Consider the following 20,150-nt stretch of genomic DNA (forward strand, 5'->3'; position numbering starts at 1 on the left):
TCAGCAGAGGAGAATAACATGGGAAGGCATATCGTGCATGTACGCAATTGATGTTAATTAAGAAACAAACAAGTTTCATTGAGTAATATACATTTGGCATTACACATAAATTCCAGGAGAAATAGCATTAGACAGCAATTCTTGTTTCCCTGATGTATGTGATGTGAGTTTTAGACGGCAATGAAATGGCACATTTCAACTGCAGCGCATTTCAACTGCAGCGCGTAGCACGGTTTAAGCGTGCCGTGCCAAACCTGGCCCGTTTTTTGTTGCGTTTCCACTAGGGGTAGTTCCGGCTAACGGGTACTGATTCAGTTTTTCTGGCTATCCAAAAATCCAGGTTCTTTCCGGGCAACAACCGGGCTGAATATGCTAAACTAGTGAGAGAATCGCTGGCAAGGGGCTACAACTACAACAAAATGAACATATTTTACCGTGATTTAATTGTAATACACGTTTCAAAATGATGCCAAAGTAACAACATACTGATACTGGTTAGTAAAAACCATGAATGAATGCTTTGACAAGTCTGCAGACAAGACGGCAGGCGAAAAACCTTTTAAAATGCATGTTTTCTGAATGGAGATCAGCTAAGCTAACATTGTATATGCTCCGACTGTCCACACTCACAACAACGGTTAACTTTTGTCTAGTTTCTGAACAGATATGAGGAGCTGTGAGCTCTGAGTGCTAACAGCTAACGGCTGATGTTGGTTTTGTGTTTCGCATTGAAGATGACGTCACGCCTACACTGCGTTACTATAGTTCCTGCCCCAGTTCCTAAACTGTAATGGAAACGCAGCATAAAGTGAGCCTGGCCGACCAAGGCCTAACTATACCGTACTACTAAGCCGTGCGAGGCCCTGCAGTGGAAATGCGCCAAAAGACACAATTACCTCATACACCTTTTGTATACTGCCCAGAAGACGAATTACCATAAACAGTCTCTGGGAATTAAGCAATCATCTATAAATCATAAAGGGAAATGAGAATAACATCAATAGACTGATCTGAGTAAACAAAAAGATATTCAAGTTCTCTGGGGCGTAGTGCGTCATCATTGCTCAAAGTAGTACAGAGTAGTACAATGGCAGGCTAAAGACACCAAGTGTTTAGATATCTGTGTACTTGTACTCGGGTAACCATTCAAGCAGCCTTGGTAAATGATTTTTTTTTTCTGTTGTGCATTTCATTTATTTAACTGCTGTAAAAATTCTAAAATGATATCCCTTGTTAGATTTCAGGTAAGCTGTTCTACTATCTGTGTCCCATAGCCATCCTATTAATGTACAGCTTATTGTTACCAGATGCCAAAAAGAACCCTAGTCTCCAGGGGAAATGAGACAGGACAGACACAGACTTCTGTGATTTGATTGAGTTGGACCTTGACATTCTGTCTGTGTCTTATTAAGCTCTTTGGCTCTAGCTCATGTCTCTCTTCTTCATCTTCTTCTGACTTGATGGATGCAGCTGTACTCCAAAATCTCCACAGGCGTACTGTCAGCCCTCATGAGTATCAAAATGAATGAAACATTGCATTATTGTACATTAGCAATGCACCTCAGCGGAGCTTGCCAGCTTTCTATGAGAGCGTTCTGAGAACAAAGTGTTTTCTTCAAACAAATTACAATTCCCAGTAGGCTAATCGTTGCGCTACATTTTTTAAATAGAGCTTATTATACATACACTCCATTACGTTGCCTTGATCTCACACATCACCATGTCTTTTTCTGACTCCCTTGTTTCATGTATCAAAAATATTAGATAGGACAAATGTGGCCATTATCAAAAAGCCAAATTATACCATTATAACGGTTCGACTATCCAGACACCACTTTTCCAAGCAAAACACATAAGAACACAAACATATACATGATCGATTTCCTGTGATATAACAACTGACAAATCAGATGATAATATTAATACATCATCTGCACACACACAGACATAATCACAGATATTCCTTTAGAACAACACGTTTTTGTTTCATCAACTACGTGAATTAGGAATCCTAAAAATAAAAACAGTTGACACATAGGAGTTGTCAGCTGTTTCCAAGTTAGAGTTGCGGGGCGATTTGATGCCCCACTTACGCCGAGTTCGCCCTCTGCTGCATCTCCCTCCCGTGTCCCGTGGTCTCACAAGGTGCACTCTCTCAAGTGATAATACTGCTGCTGGCCAGGCAATAACTGTGGGCTCCAACGCCGAAAGCAGAGCAAAGGCAGCTTTAAATCCATACAAGGCATGATGATAGGACCCTGCTGCTGCCCTGATACAGTCATTTCCCGTCACTAATGTCAATGAGCAACATCCATGGAAGTGCGACGAACAGAGGGACACAGAGATGCAGACTGAAGCCCCACATGCGTTTAGTTATGCTGACTAATTAAAAGGAAAATGGAAGGACTCGCTTCCGTTATCCTTAAGACGCTGTTCTGATTAAGTTGGTCTTTCAGAAACGGAGGAAATCTAGTCCTGTCCTCTTTGCTCTAACTCCATCCTGCTCTGACTTTCTCTTTCTCTCCCCTCTTTCTCTCTCATAAAGCCACGCATCATGAGCATGAAGCCAATTGGTTTTTGAAGCAGTGGGACAGAAAGGGTAGGGAGTGGCATATCGCTATCTGAATGTGCTCCTCATAAACGTTCAAATACACAGACCTGCATCCGTGGAAACAAATCACACAGCCTTGCAACCTTAACTGGCCTTAGAGATTACTTTATATACACATGGCTTAAACCGCGCTTAAATACTAAACACACTATGACACAAACCTCACTCACCTTGCAATCTTTTAGTAAATGAACAAACACCAGAACTTCTAATGTAAACACAGAATGGGTTTATGTACAAACCAACCAAACCACTATTATGCAAATTGTGATCCCTTAACCATTGACTTTTTCCAAAATGGAAAAAGGTGGAGAGCTGCGGAAGCCTGACCGTAGTGCTGCATTGTTTTTCTTTTGCGTTAAACATGTTGGATTACCACAGCTTGATACGTCATTCAGGCCAAACAGATTGAGAGACCGGAGACAATGGAAAGGCCCATCTATGCATCTTCAGGCTAGGGCTGTGCAATTAAATCGTATTTTAATCGCAGTTACGATTTTGGCCTGCCACAATTACGAAAACAACGATAAAGAAAAACGATTATTTTGCTTTGCTAGGTTGTGTGCACTGCAACATATTTGATCTAATTTATTTTAGTCTAATTTATTTTTATTTATCATATTTATATATGTTTAGTCACTTTAGTGGCTTGTGGAAGTGCGCTCCAGAATATTTGTTGATCTTGTTTATTGGTATTTATTATTTTTGATATTATTTATTTAAATGTAGATATAAATGTATCATTTATTTTAGTATTGGTTTTTCAGTTGAATTATATGTTCAGGGTAATCAACAGTTAAAGATATACTGTTCAAATTATTATTTGTATTTGTTTAAAAGTCAATGAATAATCGTATTTAATAATCGTGATATCAATTATTGACCAAAATAATTGTGATTATGATTTTTGCCATAATCGAGCAGCCCTACTTCAGGCTAGCTCAGTCTGATTGCTAACAAACCGTCATCATCGTAATGCCACGCCAGACACACAGGGACCAAAGCTGACGGTTTTTCTGCTGTGAATCAGCCTCCCTGAAATAACATCATTACATCAGTGATATCTACACTGTCATCTGCCCCTACAATCCTCCTGCGTTTTTGAGGGCCACCAGTTAAGATGCTCGTCCCGCCATTGATTTTTGTCAAACTGAATGTGCAGTAACTTATTCAAATATTATAACTTACACAAAAGAGACAATGAATGTCAATCAAGATGAAAAGTGCAGCACTAGCACAAACTTGCTTTCAGTTATGTGGCTGTTCTTTTGTATAGGTACAAATGCATTAACAAAACTGTTGAAATAAAAGCATTCATGTCTGTTGTGTTAGTAGAGATTAACCTTGCACTGTAACAATTTCTATGCAATGTACCCAACGTATTATTAAGCACACCTAACTATGTAGAAAGTCATTCAAATCTAAAATCCTGGGTATTGTCAAACACAACTGAAATGCTTCTGAGGATCCTGTTGGGGCCACAATGAGCGGCTCAGTCTTGAAAACAGGATGTAGGAGAGAAAAGGCAGGGCAGTGTGGGTATTAGAAGGGCATGACAGGACGTTGTGTAACACGTTGAAAATGCAGGGATGCTTTGCCTTATCAATGCACTGAAAGGAACTTACCCTGCTGAATGTGGGACTGGTATTCTAATCAATGGGTCTAGTTAACCAACACGAAATGCGCACCATTTGCTATAAGGGTTGAACTACTGAGGGAGCAGCTGTGCAACAAGATAAAAACTAAGTTTCATAAAAACTGCAGTAGTTTACAAACGTTCCACCTAGTAGCGGGAATTGACGTACTTTATTAAGATTAAGGAAATTAGAAGTTTAACTGCGAGGCTCATCAGTCACTAAAACTGTCAAATGACTGATTCAATCCCATTATCAACACCATGCTTTGTTATAAAAGTGTTGTCATTTGAACACCAATAGACCCAATCTCTATCAGGTAATAAAAGTGTTACGATATGCGACATGACGCTTGTGCCATTTCAGAAATATTCCATTGTCTCTCCCTCCCCACACAAAGGGCCATTAAGTGGTGTAGGTACTCAATTAACCCTGCAGTTAAAATAATAATAATAATAGATTTAATTTGTTAGAGCTTTTACAGGTGCTCAAAGATGCTTTACAGATATAGTGAAGAGAAAAGAAAAGGAAGGAACAACAAATAAATATATAGTTAAAGTTAAAGTCAAATAATACAAAAACAATCACATTATTATATTATTATAGAGCGATGTTCTCCGTCAACTGTTTAACTCATTCACACCATCGCTGATCTTTAAATCCAACCTTTCTTACCCCCTTTTCTCCTTCCGCTTACTACCACCTTTTCGAAGAAACCCTTCACGATTCCAAATCCTTGATAATCTCCGTGGAAACTCAAAATCAACGACTAATTTCTCAACATGCTGTTTGTTTAAGCTCATGCACTGTGCCGGAGGTTTGTAATGGCAGCAGGAAGTGCGTTGTTAGGGCCACCTGACATCTTTACTATCGCGTCTTTGTTAAGCCATCATCAGTGTTACATTCTTACCTCATTGCAATTATTTATGAATGACACACTGTTGTGTAAATGAATGTGACTGCCGTTTGCCTCTCTCACTCTCGAACATTTTTACTCAGCGAATGTGCCAAGTTTAGCCTTTACACTGTGCAACACGCAGTGGGACCAATGGTGTGTTCCACCATCACTCTCATAACATGCACTTTGCTGACTGCTAACATAACTCAAAGGCATACAGATCAATCTTGAAGACCGATTACAGAAGCATACACAGGTAGTGACACAGCTTAAGTGACAGAGTGAAATGCAGAATCATTCAAGGCAGTCAGCTGGGAATGTACCACCCATGACTACTAATGGTAGATTTGCCACTGGTATTTGCTATTATAGGCACAATGAAAAAAAGCCCATTGCGAAAAAACAAATGTATGCACGCATGGCATGTATTACACATAGATTGGATGTTCACAAACATAATGTGACACATCATACAATTTCATGTCGTATTATGTGACCATGAGTTTCAATCAGTACTTGAATTTGGACTCGAGCCGTCCCTTATAGATACTGTATTTTTCCGTTAGTGAGCCGGATCATTTGGCTCGGCTCTCTTAAAGCGCCGGCTGTTTCGGCTCCCAAAGGGCTCTTCATGTTACCACAGTTTACCACGGAGCCCCAGTTTCGCTGCTGCGAGGCTCTGGTGCTCGCGTGCTCAACTAGCACCGCTCATCGCGTCCAAATTGCGCACGTACCGTGTTGTCCTGTAGCAGGCACCGCCGATGTCGGGGAAACGATCTTCAATACTCCCACATACATAATCCCACCAGACTCCTTTGCCCCTCCAACAGAGGGATGTCCTTGTCCTTTTTGTAATTTCAAGTGATAAAAACTCTTGATCTTCTCTCGAATTATTAATATTCAAGACCCCCCCCCTGGCGGAAACGCTGGTTTCAATATATTGCCCCCCGGCTAAAGATTGAACTATGTCCATGATAGTTACGCGTTTGCCTTCAACCCTGTTTGTTAGATTAGGCATCATCTACAGGACAGAACTACTGAATGAGACAGTAACCTCACAGAGGGTCTGCATATCAGCCTTGTCTATCGCTGTGGATAAGTGGCACATCCTGAAGGAGAGAAAGACCCTTGCTTTAACTGGGTCATCATTACAAAGGGATGGAATCACCTTATAACTTGTCTGTTCTTGAAAAGCATTCACTGCCAAAGTAGAGTATGAATGAAGGCTATATGACGAGCCCTTAGGAGGGCTTGTGTCTGGCCTTGCTTGTATCACTGGTGTTATCACGAGGAGTACAAACCGTACAAACACTCAGCTGTGTGGGAACATTTCGGGTTCCCTGTGGAGTACAACAACGATGGAGTGCGAGTGGTGCATCGGACGAGGACGGTGTGTCGCCGTTGCTCGACAGCAGTGCGGTATGCTAATGGTAACACACGCCAAACATGCTAAATCATATCAGAAGGCACCACCCAGATTTGCAGTTCAACAGCTTATCCACGCTGTTTTTAAGAAGCCAATAGACATGAAAGCCGAGTCCAAAAGAAATAACGGAAGCTTTTGGCATATATATTTCAATGGCTATGCGTTCTTGAAACACTTTATCATTTATTATGTAATATTTTCAAGACATTCTTTTTAGTTTTACAGCTTGATGACACCTTTTTGTTTGACATCAGCCATTATAGATAATATGGCCACCTGAGTGTGTGTGGTACTGTTTGTGGTTTGTTTTTAACTTTGTAATACAGTTAATTATTCAAAATGTTAGAGTTCCTTATTTGTATACTGAAACTTGCCAAACCGAGGTACGTACCGAACCGTGAATTCTGTGAACCGTTACACCCCTTAGAGTAGTAGTAAGTGAGTAGACTCAATATGACTGACCAGCATGTACACTTATGTGTGTCAGTATATGGTGTTACTGAATGTGGGAAATGAACATTTGATTACAATAATCTCAAAGTTAAAGCAATAACAAAACAAAATATATCCCATTCATGCACACGTTAAAACTGTTCCACTGCGTTACTGGAAATCCTGCAAGTTGATAAACTGGATCCAAGTGCAAACACAGGAAGAAGTCTGTATTTCCTTGACAAAAACTACTACTTCCACAGTGAAACTTTGAAGAAATTGAATTCAACTGCAGTTCATTCCATTTAGGGTTGTTCATTACCAGTACCGGAAAGACTGGTGAAAAGCTGGCCTTCCCTTTCCTCTGTATTCTGACAGGGAGATATAGGGAGGCTCCTAAAATAAGAGCTGAATCCACACTCAGGCCCAGTCACTTCCATATCTTACAGTATGAGGACCAGAAATGACAAAGCTCAGCAGTTCTCTAATGAGACTGTAACAAATGGGAGGGCTGTATTTAGGTTATTACAAGACCAGCACAAACACACAGACACATTTGGAAATATGCTTTTGTGTATGCCTGATAAATTCCTAAAAAAGGCCTATGATTGGATTTACAATTCATAGAATGCATGTTTAAAGATGCAATCCAAAAAGGTTAACATATACTGTCCTGTATGCTTGTTTCACTGTAATGACCAACCAAATAATATATGTATCACAGTCAAAATGTTTTACTAAAACTCGTGTTTATTTCCCATGTAGCATAAAAGAGCACAACACTTAGATGCAAATAATTATGCTACTATTGCAGTAATATACCAACTAATGGAGTTTATGGAGCGGTAAGATACTTAACCTGAAATTACAAAGTTAAAAGAGTCATTTCTAATCAATTATTTAAATTAGGCATTTGATACAGTTTTACATCAATACAGACTGTAAGACAGTAAGCGCTCATCACCTCCAACTCTTCATCAAACCATTTTTTGCGGTTTCCTTTACTTTTCTTATATGGTAAAACTGATGTGTAGATTGTTTTAATTGTTGGAAACAGATCAGCTGATTGTGTTATGGTAAAGGCATACAGAATAATCCATCTACCAGATGGATGTGCTTGTATTGCTGAACAAATACTCGTAAGATCCACGGGAAATCTGTCATCCAATTCTTGCTGGTATGCATTTGTATGCTATAACTTTTGGTTGATGCAAGATGGAATTTGGCTTTGTTTGAAGTGCCTTGTAACTTTAGTTTACTTTTATGAACGTAATAATCGGGACTAGTCAATCAATGACTAGAAGACCAGGCAAATAATCGTTGTTTGATGGTCTTTATGCATTATTCATTGTCGATTCCTTAGATAAATGTATTTAAGTTTAATACTTACATACCAGTACTTACTTGGACTGTGTTGTGAATATGTTGGTTGTTTAAAAAAAAACGGTTTTCCTAAAGAACAAGATGCACTTGGGCACACTTTATATGTGATCAGTTGAAGACCAATAATGTTTAGATAGTCAATCAATACAAATGTTTTAAATCTTGCATGCTTGATCTCAATTGATAACTTGTTGACTGATTGTACGCAATACTGAGTTGTTAGCTCTAATTTGAATGGGTGTCTAACAATTCGATGCTTCAACAATTTGACTTTAGTTTAACTGTTTAAACCACAACCTAAAGTGTCACCAAAGTCCAACTTCTGCAACCCATTTAATTAGAAAAGTATTCTTAAGAGAACAACACGTTTGCAAATGAGGAAACATACACAGAAGGTAACCAGTCGTGTTAGATAAGGATAACTTCATAGTAGAGTTAGAAAGCCATGGTGGGTTACTGTGAGAAATGATTGCGCTATGTAAATATATAACATAACTGTGAATAGCCCAGGTCACTATTGAACCTGCAGGAGTAAAACTAAGTAAAATGCAGACCTCGAGAGTATGACAGCATGAAGGAAGTGTACCAAACAAAAGTACAGGATGTTTGATTACTAAATTGTATGCAGGAGTAACTTACTGGTTCGTGGGGGGTGCAGAGAGGGGGAACACGACTTCTTCTTCCTCGTATTCAGGTCCATCCTGCAGGTCGTTTTCATCCATAGTGCCACCGAGCACCACACTGCCTAGAGGGGGAGGAGGAGGTGGTGGCAGTGGGGGGAAGTCACTGGTCCCATCCGGGCCTGTTGATGTGGGTGAAACCAGACTAGCTGGACCCTCCGATGTAGGAGAGCTGCAAAGGCTGCCCCCGGTCACTGAGCTTGTTCCTTGGAAAACTGCATGTCCACCTCCTGCTCCGCCACTCCCTTCTGCGGAAAGCACTGGTGCGGTTATATCCCCACTAGACATGGGATAGGTCATACTCGTGTCGGGAAGTGAGTCCGGATATGTGTTAGAATGTTGCTGGAGGGTAGGTGCTGGTCCTTGTCCCAAATCAGTGACTCGCACTCTGCTCGGCTTGGGATAGTAGGGGAAAGTGGCCGTATCCGGGCCTCCTCCGCCCGCCACCCCTGTCCCTGTCGTGACCGTCTCCTCACTGCTGACCTCCGTAGCCATCATATTAGGACAATATGTAGAGGGGAAAAAGTCCAAAAGGGAACCTGCCCTTCCCCTCTGTTCTCACAACACTCCTTCAGTGTTTTGGCTCTGGGGAAACACCACCAAAAGTTTCTCAAAAACGCGTTTTGCTAGCCAGCTAACGTTAGCCGACAAGCTAACTTAGCTAGCTCACTTGGCCGCACTAGCGGGCGTTAGCTTCGCCTGGCATTCGCTCGCTGCGAGATAGCCGAGCTAAGGCTAGCTGTGAGGCTAGCCGCTTCGAGACACTTGATGAGTTCCTGCTTGCTATGTCTTCATTGTTTCCTGAGAAAAAAGTTCCCCCAGAAACGCTATCTTGAAATAAACATTCACAATAATACAAATAGAGTATAAATTCACCAATATATCCAGTTTTTTTTGGTCGGACTTCCCCCTCGGCACCGGGCAGACCACTTGTCGGGGAGTGTTGTTTTATTGTTACTGTTGTGTGTAACCTCCGTCTTTTTCCAGTGTTGTTGTTTTCTTTCCTTCTCAGTTTCCAGCCGTCTCGAGTAGAGTCCACAAACAACACGTTCGCACCGCCTAAATCCCCGGAACAGTATGTTGTTTTCTGCGAACTATCATGTCGTTAACCAAAGTGAATAATTCTTGCGTATATAAGCTAAGTTCGCCTTTATTTCTGGGTTTCAGAGCTGGTGGCTTGCCCGCTGCTGCGCTACTCTTTTTTCTCCCCTCCCTCTCCCACTCCTCTCCAGTGAGCGAGCAGACTCAGCCAAGTGAACACAGAGCGGCACCGGCTCAATCCATGACATCTTCAATCAGGGCTCTGATAAATGGGACTTGTATCCTAATTAGATAACACGTCATATTGTTCCCATTGCTTAAAATATACATTCATAATGTTTTTTCTTTTCAGCAGCTATGGTAAAAAGCAGAGATCCCAGATGTTTGTCAAAACTTGGAGTAGCCTACTTGCTTTTCCAATGGGTATATCTTGAACAGAAAACAATAATTGACATGGCTGTGTCAAACTCAAGCCTGTAAACTAAATCCAGCAAATGTGTTTCTGCTGTGCATATCAATTTAGGTGGCCTACTCATTCAAGCTTGGCCTTCCTTGTTGTAGCTGGAGGATAATTGATGACCTTCTGTATCAAAGAGAAAATGGCAGGTGTCTGGTGGCCGGAAATAGGCCAATCAATGTGGTCAAATGCCAGACTGATGCGTCATATTCAGGACTGTCAAATATGTGCCTGTGAGTACAACATTTATTTGTAATTGTTAGGGTTCCATGTGCAGTCGATTGCATGCTTTAGGGCTAGGGTGTATAAAACGTGTAATCTTTGAATGTTATGAATTCTTTACTCAACGTATGATGACTCAGCATCATTTTTCTCTTTTTGTGCGCCAGTTTGGGATATGGGGTAACAATAAAATCGCAGATATTTTATTTTGTCAATTAAAGCTATCGAGACAGTGCACAGTGAGGTTGCTTTTTAATGTAAAATATGATCTGGGTAAATCAAATACATATCTGTTAAAACATTCAAATGATGTTTGCAAGCTGGGAGGCACTTTTGAGAGCTCCAGTAAGTCAGACATGGGGTTAAATTGCCTTAGTAGAGCTTACTTAGTACTGAGCAGCGACGGCATCAATTATCCTTCAGCTACAAGATTGAATGAGTAGGCCACCTAAATTCGCCATCTCAAAACATGTCCTTGGTGCAGCTGCCATCACCATTTCACCTCCACACTGATCCGTTTTACGGCAACTGGCACTGTAAAAGTATAAAACATGGATCTATCTGGATATCCCTTCCACTTTCTCTTCGCTTGCTGTGTTTTTAGTCTCTATATTCTGTTCTCTCTCTTTTTTGTGCTGTGATTCCACAATCATTTATAAGAAAGATATATGGATGGATGGGGATTTTAAGGCTCTCGTGACGAATGGCTCCTGCATGCGCTCTGACAGAGGTGAACGGGCCAGGTTGTCAAAAACTGCCACTCAATCCAAAGCCCACCTTGCATTCCCGTGGGTCCCTCTGGAAGCTAATGCCTATGTTCTCCGCTACAGCACAGGCTTCCCTGAAGTCCTGTGACACAGAAGGGCAGTGAACTGTGAAACTAAAGGCTAACATTGACTTGACATATCCATAAAAGCTTCTCCAGTTGAAAGGCACAAATACTCAGTTGTAAACACTTGATCAAACATGCACTTCTAGATGTAGTCATACTCTCAAGCATGCTCATTAAGCACGTATAGGGCACTCCAGTGGGAGAGGGCTCTTGAAGTGACACTACAGCCTGATCTCAACTCATCATTGACCCTGCTGCATCTACTCTACGGCCATGCATTAGGGTTCATAGCTGCTCAAACAAGAAGTCCCCAGTCCTCATTTGGCTTTATATGCAGGTGTAATTCCAGAGAATCATCATCTCTCTCTGTGTGGCAGTAGATTCTACCAGACTCAGAGTAATGATAATGTAGAAAAGATATGCCTTTCCCTGGCAGACTGACTATTTGAAAGGGCCAGCCATCTGCAGAGAGTAGGAGTATCCGTCCTCCACTTTGTTTGACTTTGTTTCATCACTGACCGTGATGTAAATAAGTGTGAAAAAATATATCTCATATCTGTAGAGATTTCAAAAAACAGGTCCAAAACCTAACCCCGGGATTTTCAACACATGTATTCTGACACCTTCATGTCTTTGTCTTCATCACTGTATCTCTTGTGTTGTGGGAGGGGGCCGGCGCTGACAGTCTGCCAAGGGTAGAAGGAGTGTGTGAAGGAGAACGGCAGGCCAGCCTGGCTGTTCTGCTCTGTTTCACCATAAATGCGTTGTCAGGTTTGAGCATGGGCACTGATTTGAGTACCACAGGAGCCTGACAGGGCCCTCATCCGTCATATTATCATAATGCTTCATTGCCCTCAAAGGCAGCACATGGGAAGATGTCGACCCTCCTACGCCTTTGAAGACAATGACGTGTTTTTGCATGTACTGACATGTTGCTTGTGATGTGAGGCGGTAGCATTATGCCTTTTAATTTAAAGCTTGCTTATATTGGTTAATGTGAATGATATAGCTGTAGCAAATGGTCATTGGTTATTGAGTGTGTTTGTTTCAGACACATGATATATATATATTCTATTCTCAATGCTGCTTATGACAGAATGAAGTGGGCAGACTGTTACAGCAACCACGGCTCAAGTGTGTGTCAATCGTCTTTCATCCTGTGTGGTGTGTAAGGTAAAGTCATACATTAGATATCACCAGCAGTGAGTGTGAAAGGCTAAACAGGCACAGAGACTTTCCTTCCTTCTCAGTCGTCTTTCTGAAACACACACACACAGCTTTTTTTTTTTTAAATCCAAATGTCCTGCTGTGTCCACCCAACAAGACCCTGAGTTTCCTGTAGTGATGAAGTGCTGAGTGTCTGATGTTAAGTACGCACATTAACACACATGTTCCAAGTTCCAGGGTCAGTGCAAAAGCATGCTTGCCTCCTCAACTCAAGAGGATGCACTTCAGGACTCCTGTGAATAAATCACTGGATTAACATCACATTTAAAAAAAGGGAATGTGTGGATGGATAGCGTGAGCAAAGGTCCTCTGGAGTAGTGGGCTTATATTTTCCAACATTACTTTCTTGGGAGATTTGAAGCCTTCCCATGCCATGATGTCAACCAGGTGCTTAAAGTTTAATGCCATGTGAATTACCAATGTGAATTTCAAGATGGAACATGATAAGTTGCCATCTGAAAATATAACTCCATCAAGCATGTTTCTGAAAATATGCCTCAGATTGTGCCAGAATGTATAACGGTGTTTGCTATATATCTTACATTTAAATCTTTTTTAAATAATCTAATAAATTGTCTTTTGGAATATGTTTTGCCCATGGCATTTGAGTTTCATGTTACCCAGGCCCCATGATACTTTGGCAGTTTCTGTAGTTACAGTTTTGTACTTTTTCTTATAATAATAATAATAGATTTAATTTGTTAGCGCTTTTACAGGTGCTCAAAGACGCTTTACATATATAGTGAAGATAAAATAAAATAAAGGAACAACAAATAAATATATAGTTAAAGTTAAAGTCAAATAATACAAAAACAATCACACATTAAAAGCCAGATTGAAGAGGTGAGTTTTTGTAAGTTTTTTGAAGGTGGTGAGGTCAGTGCAGTCTCTGATGGGTTGTGGCAGTGAGTATGTGACTTTCTGATCTGTTTAGTTTACTTTTTATTCACATGGCTTCAGTTCCTCCTTTGCACAAGATGGGTATTATGCCGTAGGCGGCAGCAGATCTGATATGTGTGTGTGTGTGTGAGTTGACATTTCATTGAGTGTTGTGGTATATGTAAAACAGGACGTTAAAGAGACACAAGTATAAGGCCTGTTCCATATTTGTGTCTGCATGTGCAGCACACCCTTGCATTTGTTTCTCTGCCTGCACACTTGTCTTGTAATATTCTAATTGGTGCTGGGTGAGACTTCCGTTGGCGTTGCCTCAATATGTGCCCGCCTGGCCCCTGTGTGTCAGTGAGTTACTAATGTGTTGAGCAGACTATGGCACAGTCTGCTGTTCTACACCTCCTGCGGTCCCCAAAGGGAGTTGGAGGAGGCAGGTGGGGAGGCTACTGTCGTGCTTTATTAGTGGATGACCGCAGGATGTGTGTGTGTGGGGTGTGTGTCCACAATTAATGCATGGACCTAATCACAAGACAGTATGAAAGTACACAAAAGAGAGGCTGTTTCTCTTTTATAAATGAACACTGCAGACGACAAATGTACCTTACAAATGACTGGTTTACTGTTTCCTACAACAATAGACCCCAGCAGCCCCTACAATTTTCTTTTTGTTTCTTCCTGACACTCACAGTGGCAGCCAGACACGCTCTGACCAGAAAAGCTCTCCTACTTTCACTGTTGTGCAGCGGGCTGATTTTCATTTTTTTTTTTTCAGAGGGCAAGCGGGGGAGTTTGCAGCTGCCACTCAAATGCACATATGGGCAGAGCAGTGGGGGTGGGGGGAAGGAGAGCACATGGCCCCCTCAGTCACACTTTTAGAGAGGGATGGTGGTAGAAAATGGGCAGCTATGCACAACTTTGACAAAAGAGAAAGAGTAGTACAATTTGAATATGCAATGTGATAAACACCTTGTTTGTATACGTGAACATGATCTAAACTCCGGTGCAGCATCATTTCTGGAAAACATTCACTGATGCTATTGCACTTTAGTAATTGTAATCTCATATTTACTTACACTCACAGCTATTGCAACTCATCTGTGTCATTTTGTGATTAAGACCTGATTATTTCATAACGCTTGGTCTACATTCAAATTGTTTATGCACTTTTATGCCATTGCTTTACTATACTTCATTTTTTTCCGACTCTACATATACATTCAGGCACAATGGAAATGTGTGTGATGCCTAACCCTACATTTTACATTGTAGTGTCTTGTCATATTGTTTGAAAATATGCTGGTCCAGATGGGCTCTTGAGGGAATTAAGAGCACTCAAGCTCAAGAAGAATGACAACTGATACTCCACAGACAGACTTCTATTACAACTAATGGACTGCATCAATAGGGGATCTACATTCAGCTTGAGGTTAAAAAATAAATAAAACCGATTTTACAGATTCAAGTTGTAATAAGCTTAATTTACTTGGCACCCATTCAGTTGTATAAAGCTCACAACTTCCCATTTAATATGACAAGCCAATTTGACTTGTTCTGCAGGATTAATGATTGCAGGAAAAAAGGCCCTGCATATAAAAGGGGGTAGTGAAGGATGAAGACCTTCCACAATATGAAAATGCACTGTGTGGCTCCGCGCCCATGTTTGAGGTTGATGATCAGATGATATCACTCTGGCACTATTGGTCTGGGCGGTTCCTTTTCCCGTCCAGGGTTGCTATGAGAGATGGACAGCAGCTCCCCGAGGGCCAATAAAATGGGTTATTATTGTGGCACTTTCTGTAAAAAGTTACTTACAAATATCATACTCATAAAACACGTAAGTGAGTGTCAGGGTGTGTGTGTGTGTGTGTGTGTGTGTGTGTGTGTGTGTGTGTGTGTGTGTGTGTGTGTGTGTGTGTGTGTGTGTGTGTGTGTGTGTGTGTGTGTGTGTGTGTGTGTTAGAGAGGAGGGATAAAAGCCTAGGCTAATCCAGCAAATATTTATAGAATTTGAGACATAACACAAACAAGTGCTTATACACATCATGGGTTTATCCTGAGACAAATGTATGATTATGAACATGCAATGTGCATAAAACACTCAAACCCTGTGTATATATAGATGCGGGAAATAGATTGTCAGTAAAAAATGTAAAATCCATGTCTGTGACCTCAATACCCATTAGTCAAATGTGATCTCTTTACTGAAACAGGAAGGGTATTGCCTGAGTCTTTTATTGCCCACAGTGTATTGGTTTGCTGCATCAGGTGATGAGTCACAGCCCAAATGAGGTCATCGCATCCATCTAGACATGCAGACTGACCAAGCTGCTCAATGAGCAACAGCTGAGACATCACACACCTCACTAACTGCCCATTGAATGCATGACATCATCTTCACTCAGGAATTGTATTTGCATCAGTATTAATGTCTCTCTGGCTAAATGAAGACAGCTGACTTTAGCCCTTTCCCACCTCTCTGTCTGAATCATTACAACCTCCTATTTTCCCGTTTGGTGATTTTGACTCTTTCCTCTGTCTCTTTCTACTTGTTCCTCAACAAAGTCATTGTTCCTCATCTCTCACTCTTCTCTATCTGTCCCTGCGTGTCCTCTCCTCCCTGCTTTACCTCCCTCTCCCCCCCGGGCCGCAACATGTGCGTTGCAATCTGCAGCCCCAGTGCTCTGCTGTCTCCCCAGGCCTCCCCATCACCCTGTACCCGCCCCGTGTGCTTTTAGGCCCCTCTGTTTAATTCATGAGCTTCCTGTGGCTCCTGCCATGTCTCATCGGGGCCACAGGAAGGCACGGTGTAAATAATGGAGCGTCCCCAAAGACATGTTCAATGCTGACTGTCACAGCAGCGCACCATGTGCTTCCATGGGGAAGACAGGACAGCAGTCTGTGTTTCTCTGCTTCTCTAACACATATGTCAGGCTCATAACATATTTTTTCACACAAAGTGTAGTTACAGTCGGCTGCGAGCCTGCAGAGACATACTGTGGTGATGTGCCACATTTCACCTCTCAGATATTGTGTACTTTGCAGAAATAAATAGTTATCAATGACAATTCTGTAAAAACTTGAGTAGATTTTCAACTCAAGCTCATTGCAGAGGAATCAATATTGATTGATGAAACACATTTTTTGTTCAAATATCAAATAAATCACAACAGAAATGACTTTTTGCAATTTGGTTACATCTTCCCGAATAAACAACTGGCTCTAATTCGTCAAACAAGCATAGGATTCTCCCACTGCTATAATCTCTAGCATTGATCACCTCCCGCAGCAGAGGTGTTTCCAAAGAAACGTCCTATCAGCGATATTCAGTGGAATCTTTTCTTAAACCCCATAACAGGAAGCTCAGATCAATACTGTTGTGAGACAAAATGAGACATCAGGGCAGTGGTAAGGAGGCAAGGCCTTCGCCCAATTCTCACAGGGCAGTCTTTAGAGGCAATGTCTTTAAAATGATCTGCTTGTTAGGCATACAGTAGCTGCGCAATACCTCAAACACAACTAAGATCCCTTTTCCTACTCATCTACCCTCAGGATATTTGTTCTGTGTACATCAATAAAGAATGGATCAAGACAGGGGACTGAGCCTGGATAGGATTGTAAAGCTCCAGTCTCTAAACACATAGTGTCCTTGTAATTTGCCTTCTTGTCTATGCAACACCATCACTCACTCTGCAGGATTACTCCATTATCAATTTTCAGGGCATCAGGCATGTGTATGACTATAAATTGGGCAAACACGCTGGTAATGTAAATAGGACTCAGGAGCTGTGATAGAAGCTGGGTTAGCTGTGGAAATAAAGATAAACTGATTCAGCCTTATCTCCGGGCTGAAGTCTATTTTTCCTCAGTGATGAAGCAAACTTATTTTTCATATCTGCAGGGGTTGAATGTTTTATACCTTAAAGAGACATTTGGAGATGACATGGTGTGTGTGTGTGTGTGTGTGTGTGCGCGTGCGCGCGTGCGTGCGTGCGTGTGTGTGTGTGTGTGTGTGTGTGTGATGTTTGCAGGTTTGCATTCGGTCTTGATCATTTTCACCGAATGAGGCTGTTATTTTTTATCATCTAACTCGTAAGGTAAGGTACGTTTATTTATATAGCACATTTTCAGACACAGGCAATTCAAAGTGCTTTACAGTACATCATCATTAACACTTGACAAGAATACAACAGAAAGGAACACAATAAATACACATAATGGAATAACAGATTCATAAAAACCATGCATTAAAGAGATACAGAATAGTTTAAAAACAACATTGTAAATACGGTAGGTGCTAAAACAAGTTAAAATACTTATGGGTAAGCAGATGAAAAAAGTGTTTTTATAGCCGCGACTTAAAAGAACTCAGCGTTGGTGAAGACCTCAGGTATTCTGGAAGTTTGTTCCATTTGTGGGGAGCTAAAATAATACATCGTACATAATATGCTGACCATATATGACACAATCTTACAATGTCTCTCGACAGAGCAATGATATCAGAGTTAGTTGCTGTGTGTGTGTGTGTGTGTGTGTGTGTGTGTGTGTGTGTGTGTGTGTGTGTGTGTGTGTGTGTGTGTGTGTGTGTGTGTGTGTGTGTGTGTGTGTGTGTGTGTGTGTCAGAGACAGTGACACATAGATGTACGTGTAACTGCTGTTGATCAAATGAGCAATGTCCTTATTGATCCGTGCAATGTTCAACAAATGTGTTATTTACGCCGACAGTGCTTCACTATCACCTGTGAACCCCCCACTGTTCAACACTGGGATGTATGTTGTTTAATTCTGCTTGATCTGGCTGCCTGTGGCTATGCAGCCCATTTGGTATGCTCATAGAGTGTGTGTGTTTGTGTGTGTGTATACATTCTCTCTTCAGCATAACTATGAAGCAATGGTATTGATGATAAATGTGATGTTTTACTAACATAAATGAAATATTGATGTCAAGGAAAAACATTTTCTGTGAATGGAAACATTTGATTTTGCAATTATTATTATTAGTTTCAAACATGTGGGTCCCCAACATAAGAGGATGTAAAGTCTATGTGTACAGAATACAAGAGTTACATTATTTGGCATAAGTGTGGCAAGAACTGGTGATTAAGAAGGAAAGTATCGGCGTAAAATAAAATAAAAAATAAAATTCTCATTAAACAATCCTCCTTTTTTCCATTGCTGCCATATGTTCACCAAAGCTGGTGGCAGGAAACAGGAGGAGGGCACTCTGTGACCAAGAGATTCTGCATTCCAACAGATGCAGGTTGCACAGCTGGTTGTGACATTATGAAAGTGGCTGTTAATCAGCTCACAGATCTTTCTATCTATCTTTTTTAATCTGGCACATTTGTTTTGGTGGAATATATCAAAAGCAAAATCACCATATATCACTCCAGTTTACTTATGCAGCTCTTTTTACAATTCAGTGGCTCTGTAACGAGCTTTCTGGTATACTACATTCAATGAATAATGAATAATATAAGACGTCATTTTGATTATGAAATACATTGCATTATAAATCAGCAGAGTGCTTGGAGGCAAGAGGTGAGTGTCTGCTATCTATTTGGTATGATCCTTTCCCTTGAATGGATGTCATGACATTTGTGTTACTTACATTGTTATGAAGTTGGGTCTCAACAGATCAGCTGGCTGACTAGTAACACTAGGAGATGTTGTTTTGTGTTGCTCTAGGTGGAAGCGAGACGGTAGATTATACACTACAGTGAAAAATAAGGGCACTGCAGCTGCGTAAATCTAGGACAAGCTATTAGATGAATATTAATCTTCAGAACCTAATGCATGTATTTCAGTAGAAATAGGCTGGAAAATTCATCTTTCTTTTTTTCTTTCTTTCTTCAAATATTCTGTGTCTCTTGCCAATATAAGCTTTTCTGACCCAAATGAAACGCCTAACAGAACACTACATGTGACATAAAATGGGTTTGAAGTCTTACATGTACATTGCAAAAACACTAACCCATAGGCAGGTGACTAAGGAGTCACTCTGACTTTCATTGTAATGATACTGTTGCTTAAATAGATCTAATTGGAACTTGAAATGCTTGCAGCAGAGAGCAAGTACTTCTGCCTGCGGCAATATTCTCAAGGTCTTTCTAAAACAGGAGCAAGTTTACTGCTCGAGGGCGAATTTTGCTCTGCGATTAATTAAAGAGCGCTTTATTCCCTGCTATTACTAGTTAGTTCTCACCACCCTTAACAAAGACACAAATTAAATTATTCTCTCACAGCTCTAACTCCAGCGGCACTTTTGATCTGCCTTATAACCAAATGTAATAGGTCGACAGAATGTGTCCCCTTGTGCTGCATTGGCACATTATGTATGGTATTATGGCACACTGTGGGATTTAAAAGATAATGGATCCCACATTAAGTACTGCTCCTTGTTGACCTAAGCAGTGC

The 20,150-nt window shown here is 41.0% G+C and overlaps 1 protein-coding gene across 2 annotated transcripts in view; it reads right to left on the reverse strand.

Annotated features, from left to right (window-relative positions):
• The window catches only part of LOC117452043 (ras GTPase-activating protein 1), a 31,158-nt gene extending 20,855 nt beyond the window's left edge, over positions 1–10,303 (reverse strand). Inside the window, exon 1 of one of the 2 annotated variants that reach the window (XM_034090463.2) lies at positions 9,024–10,303. In XM_034090463.2, the coding sequence (XP_033946354.1) occupies positions 9,024–9,562 (539 nt within the window). In that variant the 5' untranslated portion in view covers positions 9,563–10,303. Of the gene's footprint in view, positions 1–2,093; positions 2,206–9,023 lie in introns of those variants that run through there. The other variant, XM_034090464.2, reaches the window with a different exon arrangement.
• Positions 10,304–20,150: the final 9,847 nt, after the last annotated feature.

Source organism: Pseudochaenichthys georgianus, chromosome 9 (assembly GCF_902827115.2).
Source record: "Pseudochaenichthys georgianus chromosome 9, fPseGeo1.2, whole genome shotgun sequence".
NCBI classification, from domain to species: domain Eukaryota; kingdom Metazoa; phylum Chordata; class Actinopteri; order Perciformes; family Channichthyidae; genus Pseudochaenichthys; species Pseudochaenichthys georgianus.